Below are 20,262 nucleotides of genomic sequence, written 5' to 3'. Positions count from 1 at the left end.
GTGGAAGTTGGAGGCAAAGTTAATAAAATTGACCAGCTCAGCATGGGTGCATGAAGCAGCACCAATGCAGTCGTCAATGTAGTGCAGAAAGAACTGGGGAGCCTTTCCAGGGAAGGCTTGGAATATGGACTGTTCCACGTAGCCAATAAAAAAATCAGGTATAGTTGGGGTCTATGGCTACCCCTCGAGTTTGGAGTGTGGGAGGAGCTGAAGAAGAGGGTGGTGGTGGAGGGATACTGGTTGGATCTAAAAACTGAGAAAGAAGCAGAGAGCTTTAAGGCTTTCTTGCTTGGGGATAGAAGTGTATAGGGACTGGACATCCATGGTGAAAAGGAGGCGGTCAGGGCTCGGGAATTGGAAGTTGTTGAGGAGGTGGAGAGCATGTGAAGTGTCGCAAATGTAGGTGGGAAGGGACTGAACCAAGGGGGATAGAATGTTGAGGTAAATGGACACAGGTTCAGTGGGGCAGGAGCAGGCTGAGACAATAGGCCTATTCAGAGTGTCAGGCTTGTGGATCTTGAGTAGGAGGTAGAACCGAGCACTGCTGGTAAAGAATCTGAGTTTGGTGGCAGTGGATGGGAGATCTCCAGAGTTCATGGGGTTAGTGGGAGACAGTGGCCTGATGGTCCAGAGTGGAGTGTTTTTCAAGGGGTAAGAAAGAGGTGGTGTCTGAGATGCCACCTGGCCTCAGCAATAGGGTCAGTCCACCACACCATAACAGACACTCCCTTCCCCCACTTTTCCTTGGGTTCAATGGTAAAGTTGGGATTGGTGTGGAGAGAGTGGAGAACAGTGCATTCAGAGGGGGAAAGATTCGAGGAGGAGAGAGGAGTGCTGAAGTCGAGCTGGTCAATGTCTTGTCAGCAATTCGAGATTAAAAGATCCAGAGCAGGCAAAGAATCAGAGAGGGTCTCCCACAAAAGGCAGGTTAGGGACGGGAGAAAAGGTCATTGGCATGGGGTGGGGAAATGGGCTCAGAGATGGAGGTGACAGAAGAAGAACGTGGCGTTGTAGTGAGCGTGGAACTCACTGAGGTGCAGGCAAAGGAAGACAAAGGTGAGCCCTTTGCTGAGAACAGAACGGTCTGCCTCAGAGTGGAGAAGGTTGAAGGGAATAGTGAAGACACAGCAGTTTGAGCTGGGAATTAAAGACATAGAAGTAATACTGCTGCCTCAGCTCCAGCAACCAGATTTGATCCCAATCTCCATGCTGCCTATGAAGAGCATGCATTCTCTCTGTAACAGCCTGTATTTATCTGAAGAGCTAAAGATTCCCCCCATATCCTAAATACATTTTCAGCTGATAAGTTAATTGGCTACTACAAGTTACTCATATGAATAGGATTGCTCCAAGAGCCAGCATCAACATGATGGATCAAATGGTTCTATTCTATGTCTAAAGAAATATGAAATTATCTGAGGATGTGTTCTTTCCTGCTGGAAAAATGATGCAAGTGTGTAAATTTAATATACCATTATCATGTAAATCACTCAGCAATTTGTGAGAAGTGATTTGCAGTAAATTACCACAAATTGCTGGATGATTTGCATCACACCAGCATTTGCTTTGTAAAATCAGCTTACCATAATCTCCCCGAGTTTCAAAAATTGTTGCATTTGCACACTAACTGCAAATTAAATTCTATGAAGAAAGTTCAGGGTAGTACTTAACAGCTTAAACATGGCCATTTAAAAAAAAGGACCTGTATTCCTATATTGCTACTGAACAAGGACTAAACTAAAGAGCATAGTCGCAACCTGAAGATTGTGAGTTAGTTTTAAATATTCTTCCCCCCCCAATACAACCTCCTTTTCCTCTTAATTTCTCTTTCTGTAACAGATTCAAACTACTTCCTTCTCTATTGTCCCTCCTTTTTCAAATTTCCAATCTTGTTTATCCAGATTATAAATGCTTTGCACTGCATAAAGTTTATATCTGAAGGATGAAGGAAGAAAAGGTCCAATAAATAAACCATGAGTGCACTTAAATGAGTACTTTAAGTTATTACTCCAAAAATATTAACATGTGCCTGCAATTTTTTTTGAGGGGGAGAGAAGGGGGAGTGGAGGAGGAGGGGGGAGAAAGAGGGCAGGAGAGAAAAAAAAAACACAGAATAGCATTATGGTATCACAACCAGATTAAATTTTACAAGGGAAAACGAGGAAAAAACAAGTCATGAAATATCATGGGTAACCGAATGTTTGGCCTGTACTATCAGCAAGATATGAAAGCAAGGGATTTGGATTTTAGGTAACAGACATAAAAAAACCTGGGATAACTAGCCTCAGTCACCTGAGAATTATTTGATGTCAACTCTTGAACTGAAGTAAAATTGAAGATACTTTTATATTTCATGCTTTTACGATCAAGGTCACAGGAGTCCAACATTGTGATCGGTCTTTCTTCATTTGCATTGCTAATATCAGCTTTCTTCCCCACAAGCAGAATTCTTGACATCAATATTCATAGGTCTATGAATCCATCATTGGTTTAAGAAAGCCAGCAAGCTGACATAAAGACAGATGCCCAGAACCCAAACAAGAGAGGGTGGGGGGGTGGGGGGGGAGCAAATGCCATCTAATAACAAGGAAGGAGTACTGGATTTATATCAGAAGTTTAGTTCTGTCCAACTAATTTATGATAATGATGATCATTATGTTGTCCATATCAGAGAAACCACAAATTCATACAGTTGATATATGCAACACAGCAGCTCTCATTATTGGGTAGAATTCCCTCCACAAGGACAGCACTTATTGTACTGTTGGTTAGTGACAATTGTCTCTATCTGCAACCTGAACTTGTTTGGTAACAAGTTGAACAAACTGAACAATTATTTCTGCTATTCAAGCAATCTCTTTAAAAGTTATTCCAACAATTCAAAATGAGAGGACATTTACAAAGATGTATATGGAGAGATTAAATAGGTTAGGGCTTTATTTCCTGAAGCATAAGAGAATGAGGGGGGATTTGACAGAGGTATACAAAATTATGAGAGGTCGAGAAAGGGTAAATGCAAGCATGCTTTTTCCACTGAGATTGGGTGAACTAAAGCTCATAGGTTAAGCGTGGAAGGTAAAATATTTAAGGGAATCCAGAGGGGAAACTTCTTCACTCAGAGGGTGGTGAGTGCGAAGAGAGTTGCTGGCAGAAGTGGGAAATGCAGGTTTGATTTCAACATTTAAGAAAAATTTAGATAGGTACATAGATGTTAAATTAAATTGGATAGATATATGGACAGGAAAGGAATGGAGGGTTATGGGCTGAGTGCAGGTCGGTGGGACTAGGATAGGGTAAGAGTTCGGTACGGACTGGAAGGGTCGAGATGGCCTGTTTCCGTGCTATAATTGTTATATGGTTATATAGGTGGGAGGGGTATGTAGGGCTATGGTCCAGGTGCAGATACTGGGACAAGGCAGAATCAGTTTGGCACAGTCTTGATAGGCTGAAAGGCCTGTTTCTGTGCTGTAGTATTCTATGACTCTATGCTATATCTACTTAGTTTTATTTTGCTTGTGCTAGAAAGCTGTAGGTTCAAGCTCTTCTCTGGTGCAGTTAGGCAACAGAGACCATCCTTCAAATGGAATGTTAACCTGAGGCCCCGTCTAATACGATAAAAAGGGGGAGCAAGTGGGTTCCTGATTCACTACAGATACACTTTGTCTTTTGCGGCTGGTTGGGAAAGATAGGAAAAAGTAGTACAAAGACAAACTTCATCAAGATTAAAGGAGGAAAAAACTGAATTCTTTCTATTAAAATAATTACCTTGCAGACTACTTTCACACCCAATCTGTTCAGCAAGTTTAAGGGTGCATTTTAAACAAGTACAACACACAGTATGACTTTGGAATATTCCACTAGTGACTAACTTGACAATATAATTGTGCATGAACGACGAGACACTGGAGAGCTATGTATAAGCAATCAATGTAGGTGCTTTATCTTTTAACTGTAACACTGTTGTTACCTCGGACAAGTCACAAACAGGTTTACACTCCGGAGAATATTGACTCATCCTGAAGCAATGTAAATAATTGAGTAATTGAGGATGTTTTTTAAGTAACTTTATACTGTACTACCCATTCCCCTCAACAGACAGTTTTCCATGTATACAATCAATACATTTAGAGATTATTAATTACTTAGTAAATGCAAGGTATTTATTAAAAAGTATAACTTTCAACTAAAGTTATAGCCAATTACATCAATACAACTAATTTTAAATTCAACTGTCAATTTGCTAGATTTCAAATTCAGCACGAATCAGTTAAAAATTGCTCCATTAACAGGTTTAGTAAAGACCTTTAAGAATGCCCTTACACTTATCATTTAATCTCTAATGATTTCTTTTACATCATGCTTTCAATTAAGCAGTCAACGGTAAAATCAGAAATGAATAATTTATATCAGTGAAGTTTTTTATTAAAATAGAAACAAGATTAATCACTTCAAAATTAATCAAATCAATTTTTTAATTAAAATCACCGAGACAGAAAAAAATTTTGACAGCTATTTAACACTGACAGTATTGGGGGGCAGTAGCTATTACAATATAAATATCAATTGCACAACAAACACTGGTGAGAAGGGGGAAATTATTTTGTTCGTGGAAAACTAAAACTAATTTTAAAATGAATCTTTCTGAATAATTTTAAAACTTTTGACCAAATTATGGGGAAAGCAGAAAGTTCAGATGTAAACTTAAATATCAAATAGAGAATACATGACTTTAAAAAGTAGCATTTATTCAGCTAGAATCTAAAACATAAATATAAAAGATTTAGTACTTACAGGGTTAATGCTGGGATTTGACATGATTACTTACTTCTTTGCTGTTGCAGCACAACAGATACTTTTAGAGTCTCTGTGCAATGTGCAGCTGCTCCAAATGCAACAAGTGACTTTAAACGAGAGCTGAACTGTTACAATTCTACGTAATTTGAAGGCTCTGTCTGACTCATCCCCTCTCTAGCTATTCGGGTTGCAAATTACTAGGTGCAAATACAGCACAAACTTTGCTCTAATTTAATTCAGCTAAAATGCAATAGAGTCATAGAGTAATACAACACGGATTCCGGACAGACACTTCAGCCCAACTCTCCCATGCTGACTTAGATACCCATTTAAGTAGTCCCATTTGTCAGTTTTTGGCACCTATTTCTCTAAACTTTTCCCATCTATGTGCCTGTCCAACTATCTGTTTAAATGTTGTTACTGTCCCAATCACAAGTACTACTTGTGGTAGCTTACTTGAAATATGCACTTCCCTCTGTGTGAATAAGTTACCCCTTTAAAATTTTCCCCCTTCCACCTTAAACCCATGCCCTCCAGTTTTTGTTCCCTTTTCACTGGGAAAAAGGCTGTGTGCCTTCTCCCTACTTATGCCCTTCTGGATTTTATGAATTTCCATGAGACTACAGAAGGCAAAGTGTGGTTGTGGATGGTTCGTATTCTGCATGGAGGACAGTGACCAGTGGTGTTCTGCGGGGATCTGTTCTGGGACCCCTCCTCTTTGTGATGTTTATAAATGACCTGGATGAGGAAGTAGAAGGATGGGTTAGTAAATTTGCTGATGACACAAAGGTTGGGGGTGTTGTGGATAGTGTGGAGGGTTGTCGGAGGTTACAGTGGGACATTGATAGGATGCAAAACTGGTCTGAGAAGTGGCAGATGGAGTTCAACCCAGATAAGTGTGAAGTGGTTTATTTCGGTAGGTGCGGAGGATCAGCGAGATCTTGGGGTCCATGTCCATTCGAAGCTGCTGTGCAGGTTGACAGTGTTAAGAAGACATATGGTGTGTTGGCATTCATCAACCGTGGGATTGAGTTCAAGAGCCGTAAGGTGATGTTACAGCTATACAAGACTGTGGTTAGACCCCACTTGGAGTACTGTGTTCAGTTTTGGTCACCTCACTACAGGAAGGATGTAGATACTGTAGCGACAGTGCAGAAGAGATTTACAAGGATGTTGCCTGGATTGCAGAGCATGCCTTATGTGAATAGGTTGAGTGAACTTGGCCTTTTCTCCTTGGAGCAATGGAGGATGAGAGATGACCTGATAGAGGTGTACAAGATGATGAGAGGCATTGATCGTGTGGATAGTCAGAGGCTTTTTCCCAGGGCTGAACTGGCCAACATGAGGGGGCACAGTTTTAAGGTGCTTGGAAGTTGGTACGAGGGGGATGTCAGAGGTAAGTTTTCCCAAACAGAGAGTGGTGGGTGCGTGGAATGCACTGCCAGCAACAGTGGTAGAGGCGGATCCAATAGGGTCTTTTAAGAGACTCTTAGATAGGTACGCGTGGAGCTTAGAAAAATAGAGCGCTATGTGGTTGGGAAATTCTAGGCAGCTTCTAGAGTAGGTTACATGGTTGGCACAACATTGTGGGCCGAAGAGCCTGTAATGTGCTGTAGATTTTCTATGCTTCTATTTCTATCATACCTCAGTCTCCTATGCTCCAATGAATAAAGTCCTAGCCTACCCAACCTCTCCCAGGCCCTTGAGTCCTGGCAACATTCTTGTAAATGCATTTATACTCTTTCAAGCTTAATGACATCTTTCCTGTAATAGGGTAACCAAAACTGCACACAGTACCCAGGTGTGGCTTCAACTGCAACATAACATCCCAACTCCTACACTCAGTGCCCTGAGTGAAGGCCAGCATGTCCAAATGCTTTCTTCACCATCCTGTCCACGTGTGACGCAACTTTCAGTGAACTATGTACTCCAGGACTCCCTGTTCTAAAGCACTCCATAGGGCCCTTACTGCTCACTGTGAAAGACCTACCCTGGTTTGACTTCCCAAAATGCAAAACCTTATATTTACCTGGATTGAACACTGTTTGCCACTCCTCAGTCTACTTACCGAGCTGATCAAGAATTTTTGACCATAACTTTTAATAACCTTCACTATCAGCTATTTTGATGTCATTTGCAAATTTACAAACCATGCCTTGCACAGTCTTATCCAAATAGTTTATATAGATGACAAACAACAATGGGCCCAGCATTGATCCCTGTGGCACATTACTCATCACAGACCTCCAGTCAGAAAAACAAACTTCTACCATCATTCTCTGCTTCCTACCATCATGCCAATTATGTATGCACTTACCTAGCTCTCCTGGATCCCATGCTATCCAACCTTCCACACTCACCTTTCATGCAGGACCTTGTGAACGGCCTTTCTAGGGTCTATATAGAAGATATCCACTGCACTGCACTGATCAATTCACCTGGTTCTTCACCATTTAAATGCAGGTAAATCCTGACCCTCAGAATTGCCTCCACTGACTTGATCACTGCTGATGGCGGGCTCACCAGTCTGTAGTTCCCTACATTGTGTTTGCTGCCCTTTGTAAGTAATGGCACAGTAACAATAACACTAAAAGGACAAGAAACATTCAGAAATAAAAGTGCTAGATAGGAAAAATATGTATGAGTATCATACAATCTTTTAGGCACCACAGTAAGCAGCTCATACAAGCGAGCAAACGAGAAATGTCACAGTGAAAACAGTCACTCAATACACAAAATGCTGTAGGGACTCAGCAGGCCAGGCAGCATCTATAGAAAAAAAAGCACAGTCAATGTTTTGGGACGAAACCTTTCGGCAGGATTTCCAGCATCTGCAGATTTACTCTTGTTTGTGACGATCACTCAAAGCTAGGTTTCCAGGATCCTAAGTGGAACTTTTTCTTTTTAAAAAAATTTAACAATGATTTCGCATCTTATCTCAACACAGCACAGGAGACCTGGTACTGGCTAAAGAGAAATTACATGCACTAATCGGAAGCTTTCCAATCTATAGGCGGTATGGAATGACAGTGAGAACATGATTATATTTTTGGCACAACTGGGTTAACAGCTTAACCCGTGGGTGAGAAAAATTACAAGTGACATTTATGCCAGTGAAAATGTTGCATTTGCTTTTGACAAATGAGTATGAGGTTTAAAAGTAATCTCCCATACACAGCTACAGCATACATCCACCTCCAGCACATTGTACACTTTGTGATGGCAACCTTTCCAAATTTTCTTTGCCTTAAATTCTTTAATACCATATTTACCAGATTTTCACTCTCCTCCCTGCACACACAGTTCTTCTCAAAAAAACTCTGCTGCCTGCCCCAAACTAAATCACACTTATACCCGATTCTTTTACAAATTTACTTCCAGTCAAGATGGTGTCTGCATACAATGCTCCTTGGTCGACATCTTTTGATAGGTCATGAAACTATGAATTTCATTTCTTTTATAGCTGTTACGTTTGTTTTCCATCTTGAATGTGATTCTGGAAGGTTGGAGCCTGTGAATTGCAGTTTAGAGATCATTTGAGTGTTTCAGTGCCCTGCAGTCTCTAAGAGGTTTGCTATTGTGCGCGAACCTCACAGTGAACAGGCTGCGGGACAGGGCACAAGGCAATGTTCGACTCCATTTTGCCGATTAAAGCGACGAGGAAGACTGAAACATCGAGGCAAATGCAAAAGGTGAGCGCTGGTTGCCTGCCTTTTGATTGCTGGGAGAAATCGCTCTGCCGGAGAGGGAAAGGCTTGCCACTGTGCCCGTAGAATGTTACCCAGGTTTTCTGGGTTTTGGATATGGACTTGGACTAAACTATACTGTGTTTTTTGCCTGATCTTTCTCTTTTTTGTGTGCAGGGGAGGGGGATTTGGGGGTCAATGTATCCGTTTCATTTTGTTTTTTTTGTGCAGGAAGGTGGGATTTGGGGTTGATGATCATGCTGCTGTTTTTTTCTTTGTTTCATGGCTACCTGGAGAAGTATTTCAGAGTTGTATACTTTGATAATAAATGAACCTCTGATGTCCACTGCCACCCTGATGCCTACACTCATTCAAAAAAAATTTTGTTGCCACAACCCCTTCCAATGCACATCTTCTGTATTAGCATTCCAAGGGCCAATATCAGTGCCACAACCGATTAGGGATGACAAGTTTATGGCCAGATCCTTAGACTAAGAAATATTTTTAATTTTCCTCCCTCTAAGCCTCAAAAATGCAACAGCTGATTCACCAGTTTAAAGATATCCATTGATCTATCTGACTGTATGGAATTAAGTTATTAAATACAAAATATAACAATGCTTATGTTAGAAATTTTCAAATATTAATTATTTGAGTGCAAGAAGCTCCATCCTGATTTCAGAATTCAAACAGGCAGCTGAAAGCTGAAAACTTCCATATTAATTTGGTCTTAAAAGCGTGCCTTTCAGATGCGAGTGCATTAAATCTGCTTACATTTGAAAAGGATAAATATGGAGCAGTGGAATTCAGAGGACTACAAATTATTACTTGGTTAGGCAACCCAGAAGTTGGTTGGGAGGCAGAATTATGAATTTTGGTTAATTCAACTGACATCTTTTAGAAACATACAAACATAGAAAATAGGTGCAGGAGTAGGCCATTCGGCCCTTCAAGCCTGCACTGCCATTTATTATGATCATGACTGATCATCCAACTCAGAACCCTGTACCTGCCTTCCCCCCATACCCCCTGATCCCTTTAGCCACAAGGGCCATATCTAACTCCCTCTTAAATATAGCCAATGAACTGGCCTCAACTGTTTCCTGTGGCAGAGAATTCCACAGATTCACCACTCTCTGTGTGAAGAAGTTTTTCCTAATCTCGGTCCTAAAAGGCTTCCCCTTTATCCTCAAACTGTGACCGCTCGTTCTGGACTTCCCCAACATCGGGAACAATCTTCCTGCATCTAGCCTGTCCAATCCCTTTAGGATTTTATATGTTTCAATAAGATCCCCCCTCAATCTTCTAAATTCCAATGAGTATAAGCCTAGTCGATCCAGTATTTCCTGCCAGAAAGTCCTGCCATCCCAAGAATCAATCTGGTGAACCTTCTTTGTACTCCCTCTATGGCAAGGAGTGAAATGTACTTCCATCAAGAGATCTCCTGCAGTTGTCTTCTACAAAATTAGACACCAAAAAAAATATTTTAAAGAAAAGCACTTGTTCATTCTGTAAAGCACAACTTTGTTTTGAAACTACTAAAAAGATATATCTTTAAAACTGCAATTCTTTGGTTTCACACAGTTTAAAGGTCAGCTTCACCACACTATGTTCACTTCATCTCATTGCATGCTGAGTTCTGACTTAGGGAAGTTCCAGTTGAAGTTTATTCTTGATCATTTAAAATTTAAATCATTCTTCAGTTAATCTCAAATTAACAAAACTTCAAAAAGATTATTTCCAAAGAAAAAGATGAAAACTACAAACCAGAATACAAATTATGCTACTGATTGTGTAAAGGCAACTGAAATTTAAATTGTGCAACGTTTCTAATATGTAGAAATACTTGTACACAAACTCCCTTTCAAATCATACTAAATAGAGTGAAATGGCCGCAGACTGAAGATAAAGAAAACTCATTATTCCAGTTATGATGGCACATACTGTACATTTACCATTTAGGTCAGCACTATTCTTCTCACTGGAAATTCTATACAGAACTGTCTGAGCAAACAGTCCTGCACTCCTCAATCAAGTCTCAGGCAGGTATATTTCTTTCAAAATTGATGTAACTATGCTACCACAATGGTGTAAAATTTTAATATAGTCATTATTCCTCAAGCTTCAACTGTGTTGAATCTAACTGAATTACAGCCTTACATTGGTGTCTGTGCATTGCAGTTTTCATTTCTTTAGCTTAGGCTATACAGCTTCAAGTGTAATGGAGACTTCCATTGAGAGGGCATGGAACAAACTCCATTTACACTGCACCCTGCAAAGATTAGATATTATCTCCAAAATTCTTCAAATGTAAAGGAAGAGCAGAACATTGGTAAAGGACAGTTGTTGAAAGCATAGTCAAGAAGAGGGCTTTTAAAGTTGTTTAAGAAACAGAAATAGCAAGAATGATCATATATTAATTTTGGAAAGGAGTTTCAGGGCCAAGAGAAATCATCTCAACTTCTCACCACTATGGAACATAGACGTTAAATGAAGTGGCTTCAAGACATTTATTGTTCAGGCTTACATAATTAAATGGCTACTTAGAAAGACACTAGGTTACAACTACTGTTTCTATTGAACTTTAAATCATCTCCGGAAGAAATAGAGAAACAACTTTCTGTGGACATTTCAAATACTCACACATCAGGAGAGGAAAAAGGGGAGTTCAAAGTCACTTTCATACTGGTCCACAAGTCTGGAAGCCTGCCACCTGTGAAAGGCCGTTAGCATTTCAGCTGTTAAATTCAATTTCTGTCAATCGCCAGCAGGAATAAACCCAATTTTACCTCTGTCTACTAGTCTTCTGCCAGTCTACAGTAATTGGATTTAACAGGGTAAAAAAAAGAAAGTCAGCTCATAGATGCTAGGCCTCTGGAATTGACTTAAAAGGCCAGCAACTGAAGGCCATAAAGCAATATTTTACTGTTTTAACACATGGATCTCCATTAACACTGTCAAATTCCTCACTTCCTGAATAGATGCAAAGTTTTTTTTTGCAGTACTTAAGAGTACTGTAAGAATAAACAAGGCTCAAAGAGTCAACAAAATATCAACAATCAGAATCAGGCTTAATATCACTGGCATATGTAGTGAAATTTGTTGTTATACCAGAAGGATGGACAAATTTCAACTCCCACAAGCACGCTGACTAAACGTAGCCTGCAGGCTTGAATTGCATTTATTTTTTTCTGTTGTCCTAGGGGTTATAGTTAATATGGAATTAAATTTGGAGGCACAAGAGACTCTGAAGCAACACACAGGAAATTCAGCGGGTCAAGCAGCATCTATGGGAAGAAAAGAATTGTCGATGTTTTGGAACAGCAAGCTATGAAGGTGATAATGTGAAAAGGAGTGATGTTTGTTTTGGAAATCATATAGAACACATGGAGACCAATCCAGCACATACTGGCTCTTTGATAGAATTAATTGGTTCTATAGTCTCGCTCTTTCTCCATAGTCTACAAATATTTTCAAAATATTTACCCAATAACCTTTTTGAAGTTCCCCATTGAATTGTCTTCTGCTATCCTTTAAGGCAGTGCATTCTCACATTTTAAGATTCAAGACTGTTTAATGCCATTTCTAGTACACAAGTGTAAAGTGCATCAAAGTATTTGTTACCTCAGATGTGACGTAGCACAAAAAAAACAAACACAATATAAGAAACACAATACATATACATACGTAAGACAATATATACATATTTTTTGATTGTATGTCCATAAAGTGACGCAAGGCACAGGAGTGTCTGTACACAAGGTGACTGACACGAAATGATAAAATAGTGGTGGTTGGGGGCGTGGTGGAGTAGATCAGTGGGAGGAGGTGTTGATCAGCCTTAATGCTTGGGAATAGCAACCGTTATTGAATCTGGTGGTCCTGGCATGGATGCTACTACATAGCCTCCTCACAGATGGGAGTGGGACAGTCTATGAGCAGATGAGAGATCCTTCATGATACCAGTCATGTTCCTTAACAAATTGACACACTAATTATTAACCTTCTTGCCAAGTAGTTTACTCTAATAAACCCTTCATAATTTTGAACATCTTTTAAATTTCCCTGAACATTCTGTACTGAAAGACAATACTTCCAGTGTCTGCAAACAATTGCATTGCTTCAATCATTCTACCAGATCAGTGAGGCTTCTGTTGGGCTCCAGTCTCTCAACCACCCCAAACACATTTTAAAATATCTTTCATAAACATAATCCACATTTTAGACTCAACCTAGAGAAACACAAACTGCAAGAATGGTATTTATTTAAACTATTCTCAAAATTTCTTCTCAAATTCTAGCATTGGGCAGTGTTCTTCAATTTATTGTCCAACTCTACCTTGTTCTTTTTGCAATTTTATTTATAAGCCAACCTGAGACACACAGTTTTCTAGTTAATTTGCGCAAATTGTTCAGGACTTTAAAGTACACTGTTCATTACATCCACTGTCAAATTGAGAAAGACAAAAGTGTAATTAGTTTATTCAAAGTGTAGTTAGCATTTTTAAAAACAAAAATCAACTCTCCTCCCCAATCCCAGTTAAAACAAGTATTGTGCATGTCTACTGCAAACAAAATTGCATCCTTGTCCCTTCTCCATGCACGACTTTACATAATCCTTTCTATACAATGTTTTTTTTAATTACATTGCTTGTATACAATAGGGGTGCCAGTTACAAATGGATCTCATTACTAAAGGGCTAAAGAGTTAAAACAGAGCTCACTGGGAAGTAAAAATCATTGCCCAGAAAATGAGAAGAGTATGCTGGATTATTGTCATAGGGAGACATGCACATTTAAAACCAAATAATGTAGTCATCATTCTATTAATTAACCTTCACAAAATTTTAAATTTCTGCTTACACACCTCAGGAAAAAGAGACTTTCTTTTCTAATAGAATATTAATTACATCAACTTGCATTAGAATGAATAATTTTGCCAGTTTCTGGTGTAATACTGGCCAATTATCTGTACTTTTGCAGCACTAGATTCCCTCTGTAGCCATCAAACCCTTTGACATTTCAGTTACGGCCAATTGGAGGAAAACATTACTCTCTTCAAATTTCTAATGACAATTTAAACCCTCAGAGAGATTTAAGGGCCAATAAACATTTCTCCATTTCTGGCAAAATAGAAAACAAACACATAGCTCAAGATACTTGGATTGGAATCTCTAAAAATATTTATATTTTTTAAATTCTTTACAATTCAGCTTGTTTGCTCACTCGGGATCAAACCTATTTGCTCACTTGAAATCAACTGAATTACACCTCATTGTACAACATCATTAAGCAAATTCATAATCAATATTTTTGTTGTGCATGTATTGTAAGGATTTTCCAGGCACACTTCTGTTTGTGGTGAATGAATACTATTGAACGGACTAGACTAAGCAACAGCAAAGTGTGTGAACCTAATGACTGTACATAGTTATTGGAGCTGTTCACTTTACAATTCCGGGGTCATGCACCGCCTTCAAGGCAAATGTCTTTCTGGAAATGAAACCAAAACTGTACACAGTCCTGCAGGTGTGGTCTCACTGAAACCTTGTATAATCGTAGCAAGAGATTTTTTTCTGTTGTACTCCAAATTCCTTGCAATGAAGGTCTATGTTATATTTGCCTTTGTGATTGCTTGTTGAACCTGCAGAGTAACTTTGATTCATTTTTAAGGTCACACAAATGTTTCCAATGCCAACCTTTTAATGGTGGTTGTTGTTTCAAAAGAAAATGCTCTGTTTTCCTGTTCTTGTTACTCAAGTGACTAACCTTGCAATTAATCCGACCACTGTGCAAGTCAGTTTTAGATTTCAAGTAGAATGGACCTATATTAGTCATGAAGTCAGAGGGTTACAACACAGAAACAGGCTCTTCTGTCCACTTAGTCAGTTTTCTGCCTCGTTCCAAATGACAAAAAACAACAATTGACCAATCATTGACCCCTGCAGCGCATCACTAGTTACATGCCTCCATCAATGAGACAACCATCTACTAGCACTCTCTGGCTTCTCCTGCCAAGCCAGTGCTGAATCCAATTGACTACTTCAACCTAAATGCCAAGCGACTTAATTGAATGCAGGACTTTGTCAAAGGTTATCTGAAGTTTAGAAGAGTAAGAGGCAATTTCACCAATATATATAAGATTCTGAAAGGGCTCAATACTGGATTGTTGTTTCCTTTCTCTTGGAGACAGTTTCAGGGTAAGATATCAGACAGTCAGAAGTGAAATGAAATTAGCAATTACAGTTGGCTGTAAATCTTTTCAATGTTCTAACCCAGAGAACTGTGGACATAGGTGTTTAAAAATCCATTGATGCAAAGGAATCAAGGGACATAGGGTGTTCAAACAGGAAAGTGGATAAAGTACCATGAGCTCACCACATAAAGCAGGCTCAAAAGAATATACGAGCTACTCTGATTCAAATTACCTTATTATTAAAGACATTGTTGATGTGGGTATGGCTAAAGAAAAAAGACTGCTTTAATGTTATGCCATCATGCCTTTTCCATCTTAGCTTCTCCCCCACTTTAAATATGTTGTTTTTCATCATTTACAATTTCCATGTCCTTTGGATTTTATATTTTGTTTTACCCTGTTTTTTTTTATTAAAATCACCTGGTGAGAAATATCTATGGGCTGCAGCATCATCAGAAACCATCTCAGGAGACAATCATTTGGTTCAAGATGGTCTGGCTGGAAGGAACCAAGAAATTCCCGAATTTTTCTTGCATTAATTCTGTATCAATAGATATCAACTGCAAGTACATTGTATACTAGTTCCATAGGGTTATGCACCTTCAAAATAATATGGGTTGGAGGCAGCACGACTGTAGTGCTTTTTAGACCCGGCTTGAAACCTACCTCTTTAACCACATTTTTTGTCACCTCATGTGGCTTGGTGATTTGGGACTTTTTCCTCCAGTAAAAACGATCAATAAATCATGGTTGGTGCACGGTAATCACAACATTGATGACAAACTTGTGCCTACATTTCTTAATCTCAGCCACTTCTTCAGATCTGAAAGACAGGGAGAAAAGAGGAAGGGGGAAGGCATAGCAGGAAATCACTTCTACTATTTCTACATGCTTTGTGTGTTGTTACCTCCCAAAACAAGAGGGATAGGTTTCCGTGAGAGGAAGGAGCTTTATAGGGAATTTGAGGGGGATAGCAATCTGATAGTAGGTTGGGCGGAGTATTGAAAAGTAGTATTAAACCCCGACAAGTTCAAGGAGATGTATTTTGGAAAGTCAAATAGGAGTTGAACATAAACTGTAACTGATGGGATTCTAAAGAATGTTGATGAACAGAGAGACCTTGGGATTCAAGTCCATAGTTCTCTAGAAGTGGTAAATAAGTAACAAAAGTGGTAAAGGCAGCATATGGTATACTCACCCTCCTAGTTTGGGCATAAAACACAGGAGTTCTTTACAATATACTGGTTAGGTCACACTTGCAGTATTGCATGCTGTTCTAGTCATCACATTATAAGGCAGACATGATTGTGCTGGAGAGAGCCCAGAACAGATTCACTACGATCCTATCTAGATTGGAAGTCTTTAGCCATGGAGACAGATTAGATAGGTTTGGTTTATTTGTTCTGAACTGAAAGAGGCTGAAGGGTAACCTGATTTGGTTACCTTCTAGAATACACTACCAGAGGAAGCAGTAGAATCAGACGCAATTATTAAATTGAGGAGACCTTTGAACAGACACTTATATAGACAAGTAATGGAAGGCTAAGATCCTAATGTAGTTAAGTAGGATTAATTATCAATAGGCAAATAGGTTGGCATGGATGTGGTGAGCTGTCCAGTACAACTCTATCATCCTATTTCAAGAAGTCTAGCATTTTCAGAAAATGGAGAGATCTCCACAGGTGGAGAAAATGCAGCCTGGCCTCTTAAAATGGGTGACAGTGGCAGACGCTCTGACTGACTACAGTCTATTGCTTTCCAATCCTTTTTGGCTACAGGTATCATGCCAGAGCACTGGAAATCTGCCTACATGGCAGTTACCTTAAGAAAAGGATAGATCAACTCACAGACCAGTCAGCCAAATGATCAGTATTAGGCAAATTACTGGGAAGAAATTCTGAAGGGCAAGTTGACAGAATAGTCAGACTCGAACTTTCAAAAAACACGAGCTAAGTTACTATATTTCAGGGAACATCAAGGAGAGATTTATATTAGATCTATGGAATTATGAAAGGCCTGAATGGGTGAACAAGGACCCATTTCCATGGCAGAGAGGTGGATAACTCTACAAGTTACTTGGCAAGTTCAGAAGAGTATCAAGGAAACCTTACTTCTTTCTACCTTAATAGCAGCGGAAGTCTATCTTGATATCACTACCTGAAAGGATGGCTGTGGCAGATACCTCATCTCATTTAAAATGCATCTCACATTCCATCTGGGTAATCTCCAACCTGACTGCACGAACATTAATTTCTCAAACTTCTGCTGTCTACTGCCTTGCTCCTCCACCTCTTTTTTTCATTTTCTCCCTCATTCATTTGGCCTTCTCAACTCATCTCCCCCCCCCCCCATGACCACCCTCTGGTTCCCACCTCCTTTCATTTATTCCATGGTCCACAGTAGTCTCCGATCAGATTCAGCCCTTTTCCTTTACCTTTTATCACTTTCCAGCTTCTCATATTATTTCCCCCACCTCCCCCCAACAATTACCAGCTTGCTCTCCTCCACCTCCACCCACTTTCTTATGCTGGCTTCTGCTCCCTTCCTTTCCAAGTCTCAGCCTGAAACATTAACTGTTTATATTCCTCCATAGATGCTGCCTGACCCATTGAGTTCCTCCAGCATTTTTTGTGTGTTGCTCATGATCTCCAGCATCTGCAGAATATCTTGTGTATGTCAAACTTAATATGCCTTTGGTTTACTAGTGGGTGGTGGATTGTAATTCAATGTGCCCTTGAATGCTTCAGCTTTTCAGCACATCCAACTGTATTGTTTGATGGAATTGACATGGTTTGAAATATATTATAAATGTGTATAATGTATTCGGACTGAAACGTGGACTGCATTTTTTTTTTCCATAGATGCTGCCTGGCCTGCTGAGTTCCTCCAGCATTTTGTGTTGTTCGGATTTCCAGCATCTGCAGATTTTCTCTTGTTAGTGATTCTGTGGAAGGGAAGAGTTAGATTGATTATGAAGTAGGTAAAAAAGATGGCACAACATCTTAGGCTGAAGGGCCTGTACTGTGCTGTGCTGTGCTGTTCTAAAATTCACTTCCTTCTTGAATGGTTCACACAATTCACACAATTAATGCAAATTCAACAATAGCCTTGATGGAGTCACAAGGATCAGAACAAAAGCCTAATCACTGCAAGGTTTTGTGAGTATGGAAATGCATTATTTAGGCCCAAGGGAGTGCCATGCAGACGTGCAAAAAGATTCCCCAGAGTAGCAATCCCGAACTTCATATACTGCACGTACAGGAAAGAAAGCAGCATTAAATCTCGAGATAACTAACACACCTGAACTTTGAGGTTTTTGTTCAATTTAGCCAGAGGATAAAAAGCATGTTTAATGTCTCAAAAAGTTTTTTTTACAATGGACAGGTTTGGTTCTTGCTTAACCACACTAGATTAGGGAAGGTGGTGGGGGGGGGGGGGGGAGAGGTGGAGTTAGTACTGCTCCATGCAGCTCCAGCAACCCCAGCTTGATCCAGATCGAGGACACTTTCCAAGGAATTTACACACTCACACTACCAGTCTATGGGTCCACCTGAGCGCTCGGTTTCCTCCCATATCCAAAAGACATGGGTCGATAGGTTAAGAGGGTAATGTGAATCAAGTCAGTGTAAGAAAATACAATAACAAATTAAATATATATGAACCATCAGAATTTTACAACTGCTTTTTAAAAATCAAGTGAATTCTTCAGCTGAGCAAATACAATGAGATTCTCAGGCCACAAGTGTGATTCTATGGAACAGAAGCAAAGGAGGATAATGAAATTTCAAAACCAGTTTAAAATTGTGATCACTACATTTTCACTGGAGGTTAAAGCATTCATCTGAAAACTATTATGGCAGCTTCCAGCCAAATCCTGAAAAACATATTAAAATACTTCAATTGAGCTGAGTCATAGCTCAATTTACAGATCATCCATAAACTGCTTTACACAATTATTAGGTGACCCTAAAGAGAGTTGGGAGTTCACTTTGTTCTTTGATGCCCAAACATCATTGACCATGATTACTGTAGCCTTCAAGCATCAGAAGGCTTTCTGCATCAAAATTAGAAATAAAATTACTTTGTCGACCCTTTAGAATCAATGAACATTCACATTTCTCTTCCTTCAATTATCCATTACCTATATTCTTGCCTTTGAACCCAAGTTGTTTTTAAATTTTTGTTCTGTGCAAGCATTATAATCAAGGTGGGAAATGTTTTTGGTGGGAAGCAACACTTTCCCTTTGAGATACCTCAGTGACTTGTTACTAGTTATAGTATCCAGTATAGGCATTTTGGTAGCAATGACCCATGTTGCCTCAGATGCCAATTGTGTCTTTTGAACTTTCGCAACTGGTGGCCTGTGCTAAATTTAAAAGTAGGTCTCAAAGGTAAATGGTGCAATAATTCACACACCAACCATTCAAATCTTCTTGCTTCCAAGTTGATTTTCATGTTTTGATTTAAAACAGGAAAGTTCAGCAAGATTACTTGGATGTTTGAGAGAGGCAGCACAAAGAAGCCAACAATCAAGTATACTACTGAAAGACACTTTGATAATGTATGCTTGTTACAGACTCAGATTTGCTTTAAAGCAAACAGCCAAGAATACCACAGGTTTTCAGAGCCAAGTACTGCTCCAATTTATGCACCAAGTTGGATTCAGAATGTGCCTGTTTCACATTGCAGCTGGTATGACTGCTGACATCATGACACTTTTTTTAGTCTATTAGCTCTCATGGACTTTAAATGACCCAGCTCATCTTGTGACTAACTAGTGCACATGCTGCTGTAACACACAGGTAAAATGAACGTGTTCAATACTGCTCTACGGTGAATCTATAAACCATGACATTATCAATAATTTCCTCAATGCTTGCTAGTCAGGTTGTCACTTGAAAACCCTTGGGATTCAGATCTGATCTGCTTAGCCCACATGGACTTCATGGTTGGAAACACAGGAGATCAGAGCACTTACTTGATTTTCCATAATCTGGATTTTGGCATCTGGTAAACATAACACCAGCTTAATGCTGTTCAAAAGAGTCATTAGCTGTGTTGATCAACTCCACATCTCTTCCATTTCACACACGTCTGCTCTTACCCCATCCTCCTGCCACCCTACCTGGGATAGGGTTCCTTTTGTCCTCACCTACCACCCTACCAGTCCCCACATCCAGCACATAATTCTCCACAACTTCCACTATCCCCAACGGGATCCCACCACCAAGCACATCTTCCCACCCTGCCCTCACTTTCTGCTTTTTGTGACTCCCTTGTCCATTCGTCCCTCCCCACTGATATCCCTCCTGGCACTGATCCCAGCCAGTGCTGCACCTGCCCATATACCTCCTCCCTCACTAACCATTCAGAGCCGCAAACAATCCTTCCAGGTGAAGTGACACTTCACCTGTGAGTCTGTTGGGGTCATATACTATATCCGGTGCTGCCAGTGCGCCCTCCTGTATATTGAAGAAACCTGATGTAGATTGGGAGACCGCTTCGCCGAACACCTTCGCTCTGTCCGCCAGAAAAGGCAGGACCTCCCAGTAGCGACCCATTTTAGTTCCACTGCCCACTCCCATA

General features: G+C 39.9%; 1 protein-coding gene across 19 annotated transcripts in view; it reads right to left on the bottom strand.

The window, feature by feature from the left end:
* ikzf4 (IKAROS family zinc finger 4) overlaps nucleotides 1-20,262 on the bottom strand; it is a 172,249-nt gene that overhangs the window by 105,573 nt on the left and 46,414 nt on the right. For 2 of the 19 annotated variants that reach the window (XM_063037604.1, XM_063037602.1), the window contains exon 1: nucleotides 15,343-17,062. The exons of 15 other annotated variants lie outside the window; for them this stretch is intronic. Coding sequence is in view for 1 of the 4 variants with exons in the window: in XM_063037597.1 (XP_062893667.1) it covers nucleotides 4,792-4,815 (24 nt within the window). In the remaining 3 variants the exon portion in view is untranslated. Of the gene's footprint in view, nucleotides 1-4,791; nucleotides 9,448-15,342; nucleotides 17,063-20,262 lie in introns of those variants that run through there. 2 more of the 19 variants (XM_063037597.1, XM_063037603.1) reach the window with 2 other exon arrangements.

This window comes from Mobula hypostoma, chromosome X1, assembly GCF_963921235.1.
Source record: "Mobula hypostoma chromosome X1, sMobHyp1.1, whole genome shotgun sequence".
NCBI classification, from domain to species: Eukaryota; Metazoa; Chordata; class Chondrichthyes; order Myliobatiformes; family Myliobatidae; genus Mobula; species Mobula hypostoma.
The sequence above is the reverse complement of the archived record's forward strand: the minus strand, read 5'-3'. Positions and strand labels throughout refer to the sequence as shown.